Source organism: Pelecanus crispus, chromosome Z (assembly GCF_030463565.1).
Source record: "Pelecanus crispus isolate bPelCri1 chromosome Z, bPelCri1.pri, whole genome shotgun sequence".
In the NCBI taxonomy this organism is placed as follows: Eukaryota; Metazoa; Chordata; class Aves; order Pelecaniformes; family Pelecanidae; genus Pelecanus; species Pelecanus crispus.
Genome location: NC_134676.1, coordinates 75,746,148 through 75,766,635, shown reverse-complemented (window position 1 = coordinate 75,766,635; position 20,488 = coordinate 75,746,148). Strand labels below are relative to the sequence as shown.

At 35.6% G+C, this 20,488-nt stretch overlaps 1 protein-coding gene across 1 annotated transcript in view; it reads left to right on the top strand.

The window, feature by feature from the left end:
* Nucleotides 1-20,488, top strand: part of SHOC1 (shortage in chiasmata 1) — a 73,801-nt gene that overhangs the window by 41,890 nt on the left and 11,423 nt on the right. The window contains exons 12-22 of the mRNA XM_075727114.1: nt 1,929-2,058; nt 2,918-3,012; nt 3,988-4,227; nt 5,380-5,832; nt 8,179-8,304; nt 10,279-10,455; nt 13,811-13,918; nt 15,659-15,855; nt 17,769-17,841; nt 19,304-19,373; nt 19,953-20,131. Coding sequence (XP_075583229.1) covers nt 1,929-2,058; nt 2,918-3,012; nt 3,988-4,227; nt 5,380-5,832; nt 8,179-8,304; nt 10,279-10,455; nt 13,811-13,918; nt 15,659-15,855; nt 17,769-17,841; nt 19,304-19,373; nt 19,953-20,131 — 1,848 coding nt within the window. The remainder of the gene's footprint in view (nt 1-1,928; nt 2,059-2,917; nt 3,013-3,987; nt 4,228-5,379; nt 5,833-8,178; nt 8,305-10,278; nt 10,456-13,810; nt 13,919-15,658; nt 15,856-17,768; nt 17,842-19,303; nt 19,374-19,952; nt 20,132-20,488) is intronic.

Genomic DNA, 20,488 nt, shown 5'->3' with positions numbered 1-20,488 from the left:
CACTCCTGATACTGTATTGTAGTGGGCTTTTGCTGGGAGCAATCATATCAGCTCCAAGTGTCTGATATAAAAGCTCAAGGCAAACCCACCATATGTTGTCCCACCAAGACAAAGTTAAACTCAGTTTCCATCTGCAGATTATTGCCTAGCATGATTAACTGTAATCTGAATCTAGTGAGCTATCTGACTGCTCTTTACTTCTAAAGTTTATGATAAGCAGGAGGAGCTTAAGTGCAGTAGATCTGTTCAGGTTGGGACCCTCCTCCTGTATACAGTAACAAGAAGTTAACTATGATCTTGTCTAGGATATTGTCCATTCTTCCAGAGTAGATGAGTAGTCAAACCATCTTGAATTGTTTTTAAAAGAAGGTGATGGCATTAATCTTCATTGCCAGTTTGCTGGCTTAGCTCTGCCATTGAATTGGGCAAGATTCAATCATTGGGACACAGGCAGCTTGTGTGTGTGGGGTTTTTTTTTTTTTTTAGGATATACTCAGATCTGTAGGATAGAGACCTGCAAACCTGTACATGCACTGATAAGACACTACTTGATAATGGAAGTTCCTGTATCAGGTGTCAAATTTCAGCAGAGATATGCTACAGTCTTCTCCTCATTAATTTTGCTATTTATGAGTTACAGAAGTGAAATATGTTTGCTTGAACTCAGAGAAGAAACAGTCATAAAATAATGGCATTTTCTGTAAACATTTAACTGTTTGCCTTCCTCTCCTGCTAGGTGTGGGGATTGTTTATTGATAAAGGGGTTGAGGGACAAGAGAAGTCACTCTGTTATTAATATTCTGAGAAGCAGAATGGCACCCTGAATGTAGGCAGAGTTTAACTAATGTAGCTGGTCAAAATGTTCCAGTCCCAAAGGCAAAAATAACTAGACAAGAATGAATATGAACAGTATTGCTCAGAGAAATAATTGTTCTTCTTAGATATGTCAGGAATTTTTGCTGTCCTGAGATCAACTCCTGTCCTGTTCAAAGAAAAGTGCTAAATTTGTTTCTCACCACAAAAAACAGTTTGTGAGCTGAAGTTCACAGCAGAAGTTCACTGAGCTTTTTTTTCTCTAAGTAAATGGGAAAGAAATTAAACTGACTGAAAGTCTGTTCCTTTCTTTTGTAACCACTTTTATTTCTTGCCTTGGTGTTTTTTTTTTTTTTTCCCCAATGTGTACTGTACATTCTCTGGCTTTCTAACACTGTCCTTTATCCTTCCTGCTGTACAATCTGCTTGTTAGGTTGGACAAGGAGCAGCTGTAAGCAGCTGGGCAGGTGGCTGATTCAGCCTGCTGTGTGCCAGTTGGCCAGACACTGTGTGTATGGTGATTGCAGCTGCTTACTGCCTGTTGGAATGAATAGGGAATTGTTACAAGTGTTTTTCCTTCTGGAGGCACTTATTTACATACAATTTTTCTGGCTGTTAGGTTTCACAGAACATGGAGGAACTGTGTTTTTTGTGGCCTCTACTTTCTGGCCAAGCTTAGTGAGAAATATTATTAGAAGAATACCAGAGAGATGAATACCAGGGCAATCATGTAAACCACCAATTTTTATGGAATGACACCAAAATCAATGAAGTTGCAAATTCATTATTAGATTTGAATAAAAAGCAATAATCCATTAAAATGTCTGCATTTAATATGATTGGCAAAAAAAGGATGTGAAAGGTGATTTGCAGAGGACTTTTAACATGCCAGGTTTGTTTGTATACTGCTTTAAAAAAACTGGTGTTGTAATTCATTTCAGTCGTCATCCCTAGAAATTGCAATGAGTGCTAATTCTGCTTGGAAGAGTAGTTTTGTCTTTAAAATCCTGACTGTCTGTTTCTGAATTCCTAAGTATGTGTGTTTCATTCACAAGTAGCTTTGTGATTTAGATTTTTTAATTTTTGTTTTGAGTGGGACTTTCTGCAATTTCTAGCTAATTGTGTTCCATATCTGAAAGACAAAATGGAAGTACCTTTAACTCCTCCATGCAGACAACAAAGATCATGGGTTAATTTTCTGTGCACTGGACTTCAAGAAGAAGCTATTCCTCTTTCTGGTAACAGGTAATGAAAACTTTGTAGTTATAAATCCTCTCATATATCCTCTAAATCATAAATCCTCAAAAAATTAGTGGAAAAATAACTTTAGTCTGTTTGTGAATTGTACTTAACGTTCTTTGAGACAGCTGCATATATTTTGTCTTCTGTGTGAAAGAGTGAACAGAGTGCATGATCCATATCTGTGGCTTTCCAGGGTAGCTTGAAAAAGAAATGACAGTCACTACTGTAGACCTCTTTCTCCTGGCAGACTTAATAGCCTGAAAATCCAATCTCCTTCTTGGAGTAGACAACAGAAAATATTTCTGTATATAGCAAGTATCTGTGTGTGTATATGCATATACTTATACATATGGCAAACACATACATTGAGCAAGTATCACCTACAAAATATCCAGAAGAGATACAGGAATTAAGTATTGTTTGTGTTTTGGGGGTGTCTGCCAACAATGGAATTTAAGCCTTTTCATGCTGACGTAGGGTCAGGATTGCTTCATCCTTTCATTCTCATCTTGTTTGCGAGACTAGCAGTTTTTGCCTTGCTATCATTCTTGCATATAGACGAAGAATTTAAATATCCTTTTGGGGAGAGAACCACAATCTAGATAGAATTTTAATTTGGTGCCACTTTACTTCATGAACTAGCCTTGGTGGCTTCTCTCACTCCTTCCTGTTCACCGCGGTTTTGCATGAAATGACCCTCTATACGGACAAGAAAAAATTTTAATGAATGAGTGAATGAATGAACAAACTGAAAATTTAGAGAGAAAGTGGATCTTTAAAAGGTAGTTTTGTATAAATCAAAATTCGACAGATAAAGATGTTAAAATTTACACCTCCAAGTCTTGTTTTGTGTTGTTCTTAGTATTTTGATTACAGAGCCCTCTAGGGAATACTTAGAATGTTTGGTATGGCAGTCAGAGAAGTATCGGGATAATATCAACTCTCTTTTGCTTGTCGGTAAGGATTTCTAATTGATGTTGAAGAGTTCCATGTACATGGAGAAAATAGAGCAAAAAAGATAATGTTGTATTACAGAGCACATCTTTTGAACCATTGAACTTTATCCAATTAATGTAACCCTCTGAAGTTTGGATTATCTGATTCTTTTAGTACATATCAAAGGTTACAGTATGGCAACATAGAAGTTAGTATGTCGTGTATCCTTCTGTGGAGGTAATTTGAATGAAGTAAGAGTTTTATTTCATTATGAAAATGTTCAGCTCACTACTACTAATTATATTTGATAACTGGTAATTGAAATTTGGTACTCTGTTGAACTTTTTTCTGTGTGCTATTTTTCCTTGAATAATGTTTAAAAATCTGTATCAATCAATAGAAAAGTACTGTTAATGGAAAATAATAACATGACAAGAGCAGAGTTCATGTTAGGAAGCAAAATATACAAAACCAAAATAAGCTGCATGTTATTTCTAACGGTACCAGAATTCTTATTACCACTGTTCTTTCATTTCATTTGCTTTCATTTTACAAGTCTCAGGATTAAGTTACATATATTGACTTGTTATGTTGTCCAATTCATTTGTACATGCATTCATAGTTGAAAATAATGTATAGTAAGCTCATTACTATTTAAGTTCATTTTTTATCAGGTAAGGGTTATGTTAAATCTTTGTAAGCATGACAGATAGTGAACAAGATAATTTGTTACTTTAGTAATGCAGCTACACATTATTAGATCTGAAAAAAATGTAATGCCCCCCTTTACTCATATACTCAATAAGTAAAAAGCACACTTGCCCTGGTAACACTAAATGCTTTGCTCTGAAGTCTATTAATAGACATTGAGTTAAAAATGGAAGTATAAACAATGGATATATGTAGTAGGTCATCCGTACTTGTCATTTCTGAAATGGCATTCTGTTTTCATGTTTCTCAATTATTAATATTGTATGTTGATTTTGATTTTTGTAGAGCATCAGACTGTTAAATTTGTACATCAGCATCATCTGCTTACAGAACTGAAGGAATTGCTACCAGTTAAGGTAGAAGCACCAGTGCTTAGCTCACTAGAGGAGGGCTGGTGGCTTCATTTGGGTTTAAATCCAGTCTCTACAGAAACTTTGGAGCAATTAAATATGGATGCCAGTAATACAGACAGTTTGCTTCCTACAGAAGTAGAAACATTCACACAAATTACGTATCAGTTAGAAAGTAAGTATCTTCTTTTAAAAAAAAGTTACAAAAAGGCAAAGATTCTCTTTAACAGAGAATCACACAGTGACAGTTACGTACCTCCAAGAGGGAAGGAAATGGAAGATTTCTTATTGTCAAGAACAAAATGTTTTATAGCAACATGAAGTAGCAACACTGCTACAATTACGGTGTACTTTCACAAACTTAGAACAAATTGTAGGAACAAAAGTGTTTAACTACGCAAAGTTATCTTTTCTATTAATGTGCAGATGAAAAGTAGCCTTTATTTTTTAATAAAATAGTTTCATACAGGAGAATTTCTTAACAAATAATAGTTATTTTGCACTGGAATATTTTAGTAAAGCAGATATTTGTATAGTCCTATCTGCAGAATGTCAGTGGGGAGAGTATGTTACGGTGAAAATTCTTTATTTTGTGATGCTATTCAGAGGGGTTTTTTATGCTGACTGTGGTTTCAAATGTGAACCACTCATAAACTTCAGAATTTCTCGTGGACTGTTACGCATACTTATAATCAAACTTGAACAGAAAATGGAAAAAGTTATTTAGCTTTTCTTATATAATTATGACCTGACTGCAAGGCACCGGTTGTGGTTGTAGAACTCCAAGGATTGGCAATAATATGATATATTGTGAAAAAGATAGGCACCGCTCATGAAAGAACATTTCCCCTTAACTGCTTTTCATATATCCCAAAGTGTTTATCTACTGTGTTTAACATGGATGTGCAGCAGCAATGCAAAAAATTGCAGTTCCAGTGAGGCACATCTTTAGAGGGAGCTTAATTGCATACTTCTTTTTTTTTTCTCTTAAAAAAAAAAACAAACTGTTGATCTTTTAATCTTTCTTCCTAATGAAATGTGTTGCATCCCACTTCCTAGAAATCTGACACCACTAAGCACCATGCAGATGGTGAAAACTTCTCCAAACAGTAGCATGGCCTTCTGTTTCTCAACATTGTACATTTTTACATAAGACTAATCAGTACAAATTTTCTAAAAGTGGATTCTAATGATCTGGGAAGGCAGAAAGAAGAAATAAAAAAATGCTTTCTCTATAATTATCCAAAATAGTTAACTCCAACCAGGAGGAAGAAAAGAAAAAAAAAAAATCTATCTTGCAGTAGAGAAATTAGATTTTATTTTTTAGGATGGCTTGAAGAGAAGAATTCCATGACAAACCAGGATCTGCTTTCTGCTGAAAGAGATCAGTCAGATAAAGTAATTAATCCTTGCATGTCACCGCAGACTCAAAGGCAGTACTTTGCCCTGCATGTGAATGCTGCATCATCTGCCAAAATTCGCAGTACAAATACATCTGTGGAAGAGCTTACTGAAGGAAGCATAAAAAAGAGTAAGGTAGAAGAGGCAGTTTATTTCTTAAACCAAGAAAAGAAACTCCCCAAATCATCTGAATCAGTCAGCTGTAAAGATGTGTCTTCTAAACAAGACAACTCATCCAGTAATCAAAGGCCTGCATCATTTGCACTTGATAGAAAGTGGAACAACGATGATTCTGATCTAAGCAATTTTATCATGCTGAGATCTAAAGATACACTCACCCAGAGAGAGGAAAAAGATGATGTAGGTAGTCCTGAAAAAGGTATGTGAACCACTTTATTCTGCCATTTTTCCAGGTTTATTTCTACTCTCTTATATCAATTACAATAGATGGCTAGTTCATGCTAGTGGATTTATGGGGGAAAAAATCCTTGGAAGTCAGTGGTAACATTTTTATGATCTTTAATGTAGCTGAATTTTTCAACCTTTTGTTTTTTCCTTTAGATATCTTAGGGGATTCTGTTTGTTTGTTTTGGTTGGGGGAGGTGCTTTGGGTTTGGATTTGGGGTTTATTTGGTGGTAGAAGTCGTTTTTAATAAAATAAACATATGAGTTTATTCGTATTCTGACAAAGTACCTCTGAATGGTACTTACTCCAGAAGATCTCTTCTGTCCATATGTTCTGAATCAGATCTCCTGGCCTCTTTGGAGAAATAGTAGTTATCAGCTGTAGTTATCAAATAAGAATTATCAATACTCCTATTTTTGTAGAACCAACATAGCCTAGAAAATGAACAGGAGCTCAAGTTCTTCTCTGGAAAGAACCATTTGAGCCAGCAGCCTTGGTGCAAACCCCATCAAACAATGAGGCAGAACAGGTCTTAGAGAAAACAGAAGGTTGTTGGTAGCCCTGTTCTTGTTGATGACTGCTTATGAGAGAATCTCAGCCTATCCATTGAGGATTGCAGAAATGAAAAATAGTGGCAAGGGAAAAGAAGTAGAAGGTGGTCCTTATTTGTTTTAAAAAATAAATATTTGTGACACAAAATATTGGGAGACAGTGACATATTTCTAGATTCACTTTTCAGGTTAAAGTTATATTAAAAAATAATATTTTTCACCTTTTGGACCTGTATGGCAGAATTTTGACAATAACTTTTATCTGTGTTTCAGTTATATGTCCCAGCATTTTAAAAAAAAAAAAAAGTTCAAAATTGTTACATAAAAGCTTTCAGCAATAATTCCTATAGAATGGAATTGGGACATTTGTTTAATTGCAAACTTATGTAATCTTGTGGAGGAAATTATTTCTTGGTAAAATTAATCTGTTATTGACGCTAGTAGACATGCATAAAACACTTCCATGGCCTCAGAAAGCAACAATCCCAAAAGTAGGAGAGCAAGGTACCTGAAGTGAAGTTTTATGCTACCATCTAGTGAACTCTGACTAGTACTGCATCTCCTAACAAGAAATCCAAATGTATTGGAAGACAAGCTATGTTACATGTACGAACAGGCTTGTGGAGGTTTAAGTTAAATGCAGTTTAGAATGTAGACTCCAGTGTTGCAGGTCAGTTATGTCTGCCATATAGAGAACCCATTAAAATGTATAGGTCTTACCACACTGATGAGAAATTATGTAAATTGTTGTATACTTTTGTAATAATGAAAAATTTTATTAAGGGTCATTCTAAATTTAACTAAACATAAGAAATGCCAACACTGCTTGTAGGGTTCTTTCTCTATTGTCTTTGTTGTTTGGCTTATTTTGCAAAGATGTCATTGTGTGTAATATTTAGTTCAGAAAATACACAGGAGGGAAGTAGTAGAAACAGTTCATTGATCCAATTTTGAACCCTGTACAGCTTTTCAAAATCAGGAAGGTTTTTTTAACTTAACTAGAAAAAAAATAATTTTTTCTGTCTCTGTATGATCAGTTTGGTTTTTGAGGAAACTGACATTCTCAACCAGAAAAAATCAGCAATATTTAGGAGGCAACTATTCAGCCAGAATCCCCTCTCAGAAATAAAGAAGTAGAGCTGCCAAAAGAAGCTTTCTGGGCAGAAGCTGTAGCTCATGCATCAGTATTTGTAAGGAAGAAGGGAAGGAGACTTAGAAATACTAAGAAGTTGCAAAAGATAGCTATAAGACAGGAGGAAAAGTTCTTTTGAATAAGCAAATTTCTTTTTTTTTCCTGCCATTTGCAGCTTTCATGTTATTTCTGCGTAACTTAGGGTATCTAACCTCTTCTGCTCACACTCACTGAGATAGTTTTCATAGTCTGAGCTCCTTATAGTGAGCAGCATCTTTCCTGTCATACATGGTTTTTCTCCATATACCGGCATATGAGCTTTCCTGTGGAGCTGTATTATAGAGCTATAGTACCAGCTCCTTAATTTTCCCAGCTCTGTATTTCTGCCCTAAGGAAGAGGAACCTAATAATGCCTGACTTCTTGGGCTGTGAAGGCTGACAGGGCCTCATCTCTCTGTGTCTCAATGTTTTTTCCATACTGTATGAGCCCATGAAAACAATAAAGTTCATGACAAGAAAAATGTATGTGTCATAGAAACTACTTAATTTGAAAATATTTTTGCATGTAGAGTCATTTATAGAACAGTTTTCTTATTCATTGAGCTGTTTTTGTGATACTTGTGTCTAATGATTTAGTGCTGCAACCTGAAGAACAGCATATGAATGTTCACAAAGAGGACAGTTCTGTTTGTGAGACTGTACGAATAGAGGAGAAAGAACAAGAGAATGAGGACAGTGTCACAGTCGATATTCAAGCATCAGGTATACTGGTTTTTGATATGCTTTATTTTATATAGCTTTGCAATAGAATTTTATGTTGAATAGTACTACTCAGACAAATATGGAAATTATTAGGCTTAGTCTCTACTCCTTGTGACTGAAAACATTCCAAATAGATGGATATTTATTTTGACAGAGGTGTGAGAGCAGGCTATGGAATTCTGTCTTAAGACTAAAGCCTTTAGCATGCAAGCTGAAAAGTACAGACTTCTGAGTTATGTCTGATCTAAATCAGCGGACATGAAATCTCTTTGCGCCAATCAGTACCCTCAAATTATTATTCTGCATTTTTTTCTCTGACAGAGTAAATGAGAGAATTGGAGATGGAAGGGATTGGCAGTCATTTTGGTAGGAAATGTCTTTAACACAGTAGTAATCCAATATGAATTTATCTCATATATGGCTGAGCCTTACCCTGTGAACTCTTGCTGTTGTACTTTTCAAGGCATTGTATCAAAGGACATGCACTGACAAGAATTTTGTCATGCAGTAGAACTGGTGGAGAAGAACATGGAAGATATTTATCCAAGATATTTTACAGCCTCAAATTAAGCACACCCAGTGCTAGAAAGTTGTAGACCTAGCACAGAATGGACATGCATTCACTCCAACCATGTGCTTAATGGGAGTCTCTTTCACAGTACCAGTGAAAGAGTAGAGCAGTATTTTTGTCTGTTCCCATCTGAGATGGGAATCTCTGAACAGCTGTAAGCTTTTTTTTTTTTGAATAAATTTTAAAGCAAGACTCCTTTAATGCAACTGGAAAAAAAATTAAAGCTTTTCTGCAGTCAAAATAAAAATTATCATTTTGCAAAGGTAGTATTTGTTGGGACTGAATGTCCTCTTACAGTCCTTGAAATAAAGTGTGTTTCACCATGGTGGCCTTGCACATGAAGGAAAGGAGTCTTTCTCAAAACCAAGCTATTGCCAAAATAGAGATTAGAAAGATTAACGCAAGTATTTCACTTAACATTGAATCACTGAAGATGCATGATTAGACATACAATTTAAAAAGAAGATGATACATTAATACAGGAATGCCCAAATGAAATTATAACATGGGCATCCAGAATACTGCAGTATCTGACCTATTTCTATAAAGGCTGAAAAACTGGACATCATAATATATCTTTTTTTAGAATGCTTAAAAATAGGAAGTTATTAATTGCTCTTATGAAACAATGCATTGACCAAGTGAAGTCAGCTGCTAGTCAAATAATTTGTATAGCTCAGTTGAAAATATTTTTGAAAAGTAATAGTAAATCTTTGAAAATGAAGAATCGCAGAGTTCCGATCTTGTTGATGTGATCAACTCGACTATAATTTTAAAAAATGGTTATGGAAGAGTTTCACCTTCTTACCTGAGGAATTTCAACTCATTCAGCAATTGACAGCTCTGTCATGGCTGCTAATAGCAAGAGACTCAGTTGTAATTTGGAAAGAATTGTAAAACAGCCACCCAGAAGCTATTAAGAACTGTTAGTATGAAAGAAAACAGAGACTAACAGATTGGCTTGTTTAGCCTTGCTAGACAAAGACACTGGAAGTTAAGTACCAGGGAAGGAGAAGGGCTGTTTCAGTTGAAGTTATAGTAGCAAATGGATATAAAGGGACTAAGTCTAAGTTTAGGCTACTAAGTAGAAGGTGGCTGTAGGACAGTGGAATAGTAGTACAATCTTCATGGGAGTCACAGCAGTAGAAAATTCTAACTTTTCGCCATGGAGTTTGATCACTTTATGAAATGCATGGAATAACATGTTTGCCTGCTGTGAGGAGCAGCTTAATTCTATCACCCAGGGGGCTCCCTGGTGAGCAACTGTTTTTCTACTAATGTTACACCTTTCATGAAGAAGACAGTGTTCTTTGTGTTTTGCTAGGTCTTTGGAATATTCTTGTCCAGTAGTAGTATATGAAAACAAACTTTATTGTTAATGTTTTGTTTATTGTGCTATCCAGAAAGCCAATGCCAGGCATACTGCCTCTTGGAAGAAGCAGCCACTCCTGTTCTAAAAGATTTGACACATCTGGGTGTACTTGCTTCTGTAAATTGGAGCTTTGACAGTGTTAAATTTGATCACACAAGGTTTTTCTTAAAACAGCAAGAGAAAGTGATATGTGATCATTTTAAAGAAGGTATGTCTTTTAGAAAAATAATTGTTTTTTTCATCTTCAGTACTAATATGGGTTTAATTGGTGACACAAGGTTCAAGATGTTTGATAAATTAATGATAGAACTTTGAGCAGTTTATCTTGTAGAGTTGCAGTAGTGAATTCCTTCTTCTATTTTCAAAAGAATGTCTCCTAGTTCTTCAGCATTACATTTATTAACCTGAATATTGTAATACAAAACGTATTCTGACTGAATTTCATTTAAAAATGTTTTAGGTATGCCTCAGAAATGTTACTTCTATATCAAACAATGTTTAAGGGTTTTCTTTTTTTTCATGTTAGATTTTAAAATTAAAAGCTGTCTATGTGTTTTTGTTGCTTCTCTCCTTTTAGTAGCTATTGTAGTCACACCTGCATGATGAAAAGTGCTAAGCCTATGTTAGAAATGAGGAGGAAAAAAAATCCATATTAACTTGATTCCTTTCTGACTTACTTTCTCTCCTATCTGGCATGTGAAAACTGTATAGAACCAGAAAAAATGAAAACAAAACCAAGCAAAATCAGTGTCCCCTTACAAAGATATTTGACTATAGGTAAAGAGAGTGGCAGGAAAACCTCACAGCAAAATACAGACTGTGTTTGAGGAAGATTTAGAAAGCTATTGAGTATTTTGGATTATTTTTTGAGTTGTACTGCTCATAGTTGAGAACTAGTTGTACGGATAACATAGCAGGCCATCTACTACCTGCCAAGTTTTTATATTGTGTCACGAGTTATGTGATAAACTTTAGCTATCTAAACTGTATTGTTTCCTGTGCTTAATATATTTTTCTCAAAATAAAACTAATGATAATGAAATTACAATGAGAGAGAAGGCAAACAAAAAAATTTTAGTGGTGTCTGCAGAATGACAGCCTGTAATGTATAGAATTACCATATTAAAATTGTCAGCAGCGGGGTTCTCTTAATTTGAGGGAACTTAAAAAAAGCAAACACCAGCTTCACAAACATGAGGGAGAAGCTCTGTATCTGTATCAGTGAATCACTGAAAGGAAAACATTGCTGAGAAAAGTATACCGAGAACTACTACTGCTTGTCAGGATCAAGGGAAAAAATCTAAGAGTCTGCATTTTAATTCAAGATTAATTTAAGAAAACTTATATCCTTTCAAATGCAGTTTATGTGCTGTAGAAATGTAGCCTAAAGTAAGAGCTGGGCCAAGTCGCCTGGCTATTTGTTTGTAGATTAGCTGTGCAGTATATTACCAATTGCTAAAATAACAGCAATGAATCAATGAAAATGCTTACTGGCTTAAATACTGATGAGGCAATATTCATCTATTGGACCTTCCTTTTAAGGGCAAGTGTTGTCTAAGGAATGGATAATATTTACCCATCCCTTGTTATACAGAAATAACTGTTGTTGAACGCAAAGTTGACCTGTGAAATAGGTGGGTCTTTGGACTACAGCTCAAGGAAAGCAGTAAAAACTTTTTGCTCTTTGTTTAAAATACCGAAAAGAGTCAGGTTGATTTAGCTACTGTTTTCTGCACTGAAGAGACAGAAAAGTGCAAGGGAGGTCTTGCATTTTGTCCCCAACTAAAGAAACAGAAGGATATAAGAATTTTCTTGCTGGAAGGTCTACAGAAACATAGAAATGAGGAAAACTCTAACATATCCAATCCATTCCTAATGAATATTTCTATAACTGTATAGGAGATTGCAAAACCTCCCTGGTAACTTACTTCACTCTTTTATTGCCTTCCTGGTTTTAAATAGTTTCACAATAGCCAATCTCATTCCACTTTACTCCAGAGTATGCTGATGCATTTTCTCATTAATCCCCCAGTGAACGTAGAAACAATCACTTACTATGATGTTATTGATCTATTAGAAGATTATTATTCCCCTGCTGGTCTTTTCTTTCTGCACCAAATATTACCAAATACTCCAGTCCTTCGTCATAAAATGTGATTTCTTACTGTCTTGATTTGTTTCTAAATGACCTGTATTCCTCACTGAGTTTTTACGGTGAGTGGTGTCAAGAACTGGACATAGTCCTTCAGTTTCAGCACCTTTACTGACGGAGATGACAGTCACTTTCTGTCTTTTCATACAAAACAGTGGCAAGATCTTTGCCTTCCATGCTGTTTCCAGCTAATTCTTCTGTATGCTGTGTTCATAAGTTTGATTTTTTCCTTCCTAAGCACTTCACTTGTCTTTTTTTAATTAAAAGCTGTGTTGATCCCAGCACACAGAACTAGTATTTTTCTTGTGTAATGCATCTCCTTCAGTAATTCCTTGATCAGCTGTAGTCATTTAGGCATTTATTCTTTAATTATCTTTCTCAACCATTTTTTAGCATCTTGAAGTATTTTATTATTAAGTCCACTTACTCTGCAGTAGTCACATATTTCCTTTCTTAAGATAATGAACTACACCATACCTTGAGTTCAATTCCCAAAAATGCCTTCCTTCTTCAGACTAGTAATTCCTTCCTGTTCAGTCAAGTCCTTGAAGATTTATTCAAAATGGGGACATAATACAGAATACGTAGTCCATAAATTGTTTGATATACTCTGTGTGTCCAAGAAGAAGCAGATGTCCTCCAAATTTACCTTCTCAAAGAAGGTTAAGAGTCTCATCAGGAGAGGTCAGTTACATGTGGGGAAGGTAATATTAGGAGTTAAGACTCTACATGGATCATTATTGTGAGACAATAGGAATTTTTCTCATGATATGTGTGAAGACTAGCTGGGTCCAAATCATTTGCTGTAAAGAATGTGGCTTTTATAATCTAAAATTTGTTGGAAAGGTTCTGTGAAAAGCTCCATCTGAGGTTATCACTGCTTTAGAATTGCTTATTGATTAGTGGATAATCTGCCATTTTGATTTCTTGGGAAGAGTTCTGAAATGTTTGGAAAATAGGTTAGATGGAGTTACAGTGCTGTTGAAAAATACAGTGATTTGACTAGTCAGATGAGGAAGTAGTAATGTGAACATCTGGGCTTGTATGACAGACCAAAAGATGGGAAATTTGTCAGTTTCCATGTATATTTAAAGATTGCCTTACTAAAATCAGTAAGGCAGTGTGGATTTAATGGCATACCTAGGGAAACTGTTATCTCCTGATAGCACCATCTATCCCTCCACACCTTTCAAAAACACTTACCTGTGTGCCACTTGCTCTGGGTCAGATGACATAGGAAAAGTTATGCTGTATCATAAGCTATTTGCCAAGACCACCAGATCTGACCTTTCAAGATTATGTCTGTTTAAGTGTGTTTAATGAAAATTCTAAGATACTAGGATCTTTTAAATTGATTACATATGTATAGCATGATTTCTACAGACCACACCTGTGTCTTCTATTTGTAAAGGTAAAATAGATGAGAAAGAGATCATGCTGTTCAGACATGCTGCTCTGGTGCACCTGCTGGTGACAGTTCGAGATCTTCTATTAACGTGTGGCTTGGACACAGCACTAGGTTTGTTTTTAGTAGTGAATGATGATACCCAGAAACCCAATACCTTGTGTGTATTCTGCAGTCCATCTTTCATGTTTGTAGGCTGTGATTCTTTGCCATCCGTATACCTCCAGTGTAGCTTGAATATGATATTCAACGCCCTTTGCTTCCTTATTTCTGTTCCATCATTAGAAATTAATTCAATGCAGATTGTACTTTAGCAGTGTATATGCTCAGTTCATGACTAACACACCACTGTTTATATTATTACATGGATTTGCCTAAGAAACATTCATATGAACTTCCACATATATATAATGTGTTGTCTTGTATCTCAGAATGACAAATTTTTATCAGAATCTCTGTGTGGAAACTGAGAAACGTGCAAAAATGGCAAGTCCTTTGCTGTTTACAGTCCACCTTCTGTGAGTGTGGAACACTTTCCACCTAAAAGTATTCTTAGGCTCCTTGGAAATGAGGTACTTAAAACTGAGGGTATTTTAAGCAAAATCTGAAATATTATCTAATGAGACAAGGAGTTTGAAGTTACAGCCCAATTCTTAGCACTGGACTCACACAGAGGCTATTTTTCAGCTTTTCTGGTCTCATGCTATTCAGATTTGGAATATGAAAATTCGTTGTAACCCAATTTTATGCCTGAAATGGTAAAGCCGTGCTTGTCAGGTTCCCATAGTTGTGTGTTGTGAATTTTCAGATAGATTTATCGGAATAGATTCATAAGGAGCTGAAGTCAGCTTTTATGAATGCCCTAGGAAAGTCAGGCTCCCTCTGTCCTTAGAGGAGATAAGGCGGTTCAGAGCATCTAACTTGAGTCACTCTGAATTATCCCTTGATGGAGGGTGTTTCTTTAAAATTGATGTAAAATGGAAAACATCTGCCATAAACCTAACTGGCGAAAAGAAATTATTTTGTATTCACTTAAATATTTCTAACAATAAAAGAGTAGGAAGAAAAATACAGAATGAATATATAAGTAGAATTGTAAGTAGAATTATTTTCTACAGTTAGTATAAGCAACATAGGAGGTTGGGAGGGAGACAAATGAGCAGTTCTTCCTCCTCTGTTCTATTGTAGCAAAAGCACTCCTAGATGATGTTTCAGAATTACACAGCACCTGTCCTTCCAGATCCCAGCAACACCTCACACAGGAAACTGCACAAGTAAAAAATACCTGAAAAAAACTTATAAAATTGAGACAGATACTAAGTAGATCCTATTGTTGTGATGTGCTGTGCTGTGTGATTCATCACATAGTTATCTTAGATGTATTTTTTCTTTACGCATTTGCAAATAACCCCAGCATTGTTCACCATTTATATACAAAAGGCATCATTCAGAGTTGAGAAATAGTTGTGATAATATGAAGAGTGGTGAAAACACAGGACAGGTAAAGCTTTGGACAGTGGGAATATTAATAAAGTTGTTATTTAGTATAAAAGATATAGACTAGTTAAATATAACAGTGCTGCTGCTGGTATCTGCAGCTATAGAATGCAATGTTCTATAATTCTAGTTGGAGTAATATAACAGATAGTACAGGAGGTATAGCAGTTTTATAAAGGCCACTTATGTACCTGATTAGTAGTAACAGTATCCTTCCATATTGGTGAGCCATTAAATTTTCATCTTTTTTGTGCAAGATACCTTCACATAGATTTTAAATTTATGTGTAGATTAGACACAAACCATGGCAATTATTTTTTGTCACTGCAATTACTTCTTTTTTTGCTTTATTAACAGGTTATTTGTCCAAGGCAAAGGATATCTATAAAAACATCTTAGAATCCTGTTTGAATAACATTTGGAGGCAGTTGAAGATTGTACAGTACAGCAGCCAGAAAAAGCATGAAACAAATCCCAAAATAACAGAACTTCAGTGTCAAATGTTAAATTGGATGCAAAGTTATCGACAGGAACACAGTGTTAAGGTTAACGATGTAAACAATTTCTATAAGCAAACAAAACTGCTCCAAACTATGTGAATAATTATAAAACCATCTTTTAACAAGGGTTGGTTTATGGAAGAAAGTCTTATAATTACCTTTCCAACTCGCAGGATCTGTTAAATAAGGGTAACAAAGTTTAAGACCACTATCAGGAGCACTGCAGGTTTCTGTTTGATCAAATCTCCCCTTGTTCGATGACTGAAATAGCATGCATATGAGTTTTCACGTTGCCAGGGCTTCGTATTTTTGCAGGTGGTTTTGTTTCCCTGGTAAGTATATTGTATCAAGTCCCTTACTGAAAATTGTATTATAACCTTTTATTTGAAGGCCTCAATCTTCTGGTGCAAAGAGAATGATAGCACAAGTCAGGATTGTGTACATGTACAGTGTGGCTCAGAGCACGCACACCATAATAGCTTACTGTACGCCCTTTTAGAATTTAAAATGGAAATGAAGCAACCAAAACAAAATGGTGTTGATGGTCTTGGTGTCTGTCCTTCAGTAGACCCTCTAAGCTGATTTCAGCATCATTTTCTTCTTCTTAAGAGTAATACGTTTTGCTTTGTGCTGCTAGGATTATTCTGTACTAGGAGACATATGGAAACTTAGTCATCTTAATGTCAGCTAGTGACAATTTTGCTTTTCTTCTGAACTCCACTAGATACGATTTTTAAAAATTTTAATTATAACTTTCCTGAGTTTTGTCTTGCTTGCTTGACTTAAACTTGAGATCACGCACACATACCCATGCAATGTAAGAATATGTATGATTTTATTCACAATGATAAGATTGTTTACTGTTCCCTAACATTCAGAGACAGGTATCAATGAGCCAGAATAGGCAGAAGGAGTATTCCAGTTTAAATAAGAAGTAAAATTTGTACTGAATAAGCCATTTCCTGTTCTATCACATCACATCAGCATCAGTTGATATGATGTGAAATATGATAATCTGGTTATCCTTTCATTAGCCAAAATTGTTACTGATGCAGGATTATAATGGGACATTTCCTTTGCAAGCAAGAAGTTGCTAATGGAATGGAATAAAGTGGACTTTACTCTTTGTTTCATTATCTTTTGTACTCATTATTAGATAGAACATGACTAAAAATGTCATCTAGCTCACACCATCATGTAATGAGTACGCTGTTGTATCGTGTGTGAAAAAGCAGGTCTGCATTTTAAAATGCAGTTGTCCAAAACTGCTTTGAAAGGAGCCAGTGGGTTGTCAGGTGGCTGTTCTTTGCACCAACATACGGAAATTGAAATCTGCCTTAAGCTTGTCAGGCTGACCAATATCTGGAAGTTCTTTTCTGACAAGATCTAACACACTATTAATATTTACATATATAATTAATAATATAATGTTCAGCTTGGAGAAGAGAAGAGAAGGCTGAGGGGTGACCCCATCACAGTCTGTAACTCCCTCAAGGGGGGCAGCAGAGGGGGAGGTGCTGATCTCCTCTTGCTGGTGACCAGCAACAGGACACAAAGAAATGGAATGAAGCTGCATCAGGGGAAGTTCAGATTGTACATTAGGAAAAGGTTCCTCACTGAGAGGGTGGTTGGTCACTGGCACAGGCTCCCCAGGGAAGTGGTCATGGCACCAAGCCTGTCAGAGTTCAAGGAGCATCTGAACAATGCTCTTAGTCATATGATTTAGTTTTAGGTCGTCTTGTGAGGAGCAGGGAGTTGGACTCAATGATCCTGATGGGTTCCTTCCAACTGGATAGAATCATATTCTATGATTCTGTTGTCATTCTGGAAAACTCCGAGGTTTCCACTTATGCCACCTGCTTAGTCAATCTCATGCTTTCTGTGCAAAGGAGGAAGAAAGATGTATGCAGGCTGAAAGAATAATTTTTTTTACAGTACTAGAGATTCTTTTACTTGTCTTCTTCCAGATACTAATCATAACAAGGATGGACTCTGAGAGAGAAAAAGCTGCCCTCATTCACAGTTTATCTAGAGTAGAAGGTAAATAATTATTTTTATGTGTATTTTTGAAAGAAAAAGTGTCTGTTGCTCTGTGCTTTGCTGCATTCATGTTTGTATGGTTTTTGCAGGTGTTTCTCTCTTTTCTCCTTATCAGGAACCTTTCTATATGCCTTTCTCACTATTTTTTGTTTCCTAACTCTTCCAACAGCCTTTTTTTGTTTCTTGTAATTTTATTTCCCCATGATTAAGAGTTCTGGTATGATGTTTTCTGTTGCAAGAGAATGATAGTTCATCTGTCAAGTCAAAGATTTATTTAAGAGAATACAAAGGAAGATGTGGGCAGCCCATTGCCTAATTATAATTGCATCTGTTGTCTTGGTTAGATTGTCCCATTGTTTTTAGCTGATTTGTGGTCACAAGTTTTCTTCCTTGTAAGCTTATTAAGAGGAGTTAGAATTTAGAAGTCTTAACTAAGCTCCCTAGCATAAAACCTTAAGTGAATAGTTAGGTGCAGATCATGATTTCCCTTAGCCATCTGTTGCTGACCTTGTTTGCTAATTTGCTAACTATGTAAGCATAAATTCTAGCAATCTATTAAACTCAAGGAAAAAAGATACTGTTTCCAATATCACGCCCTCCCCCCCCCCCCCCCCCCCCCCACTGATACAAGCAACACTTTCATCAATTCATCATTTTACCTGTGGGTAACTTTTGTACAAGCTTGTTCAACGTTGCGGATTCAGCTGGTAAAACAAACATGTTTCAGGAAGATTGTTATTTGAGCCTGTACTTACGTTTAGAGCAAGCCACTGATTCCTTTCATATTTCTTTTTAAAGCCCATTTTTGTAACCCATTCTTGCTTGAACCTTATCAACAGTGTCATGTATTGTATTGTTCTTGTGCCTTTAAAAATAAAGTTAAATTTCCTATGCTCTTAAAAGAAGCCAGTCTTCTAGAATGTTTTGAAAGGGAGGAGGCATGTTCACAATGCTTTTACTAATAATAGTATTTAATGAAAAGTATTTTATTTGTTTTAAGATCTGAAGACTTGGTTGCAAACACAGGTTAATCCAACTAACTAAACTTTTGAAGAGAGGCATTTGTGTTATCCAAATATCCTTTTTAGCTACATCTTCCAGTCATACTTGTAAAACTTGAGGTGTGCAGAAAGTGTAAAGGAATTTAAATGATAAAGTGGCAAAGATGCTTCCTTTTGCACTAACCTTTAATTTTTCGTTTTAAGGTAACTGGGTTGTGAGTTTGTGAGACATGAAACTTGTTTGCATTACTTCCTTGGGTTCAAAAATGGAAGTTTCTAAATCATTATACCCACCAGTGCAATACCAACTGAAATTGTGTAGGACTTCATCAAGACAGACAATGAAATACATAAATTTTTAACATCCTGTGTGGTTCCATATTTGCTTCTTACCACTGTGCATTGATTCATACCCACAGAGGCTCATTTGTTTGATGAAGGCTTTAATTCTTTTCATGCAGGTTTAAAAGCTGTAGATTTGAATTCTGAGAAAAAGGGAACCTTTTTAGGTTATAAAGATATCATAAGCAAGTAAGTTAAATTCTTGATTTTTGAGAACACAGTCTTTACTCAGGACTAACATGATTGAAACTTTTGTTACTTTTGTTCATTTCCATGGGACTTTCCAGTCTGGAGTAAAAATTTCAGAATATGGATCTACAGCTTCATTCTGGGAGGGGAGAATATTGTCCACACTCTAGTAAAATGCTTAGTTGTGAGGCTCAGAGGAACTTTTAGAAGGCATGCAATTGCGTATTTTTAACTTCTTGTTTTGTTTTGCAGGCTTCAGAAAAACTTGTTTAGAAAAATGTGTAGAAAAATATGTTTGGTTTACATGTTTTAGAAAAAGGGGGTGTGTGAGAGGACATAGGAGATATAATGGCAAATTATGACATTGCAGGAAAAAATACTTCAAGTAGATAATTGGGGGGGAGTAGAGCTTTTAATTTTTAAATTAATCTTAAAGAAGTTACAGTTTTAAATTCAGGAAGGGTAAATACTTTTTTGTAAACAGACATTAAACAGTGATAATTCTTCAAAGTAAAAATGTGTTTATTTTGTTCTGAGGGTAATTCTCTGTTAATGTTTTGTTGTTTTTTTAAGCCTTAGTAGATATTCCTGTGTTATTGTACGTAATCAGCAAATTGGAGCTGACTTCCCTTGGACACACTTCTCATTAGTAATGGAATATGATTATTCTGAAAACTCTTGCTGGAAAAATCTGTGCAAAAATCTGAATGTTAGTTACATGACTTTTAAAACAACCCTCCCTGAAACAATACAAATGGGTAAGTGCTCTCTAGAATTGTAATAAACAATTGGGCTGGCATATGAAAGGAAAGCATTTTCTGTTCCCTAGAATACTACATTCATATGCCTGTGGAAGAGAATGAATAATAAATTATGAAGGCTAAAGCTAAGCAAACAGAGCTGGTTTTCTATGCAGCAAGATAGGAAGGTGTTTTTCTTAGACTGTGAGCTTAGTTTTGGCCAGGATATAGTAGTAAATGTTGGTTGATAAAAGACTTGTGCCAAGTTCACAGGTTCTTTACAGTTACTACAGGCTGTATATCTACCCTTCGTCATCCTAAGGGAATGTTGCTGTAGATCTAAAGGAATATAAATTAAAGCTTAATTTCAAAGAG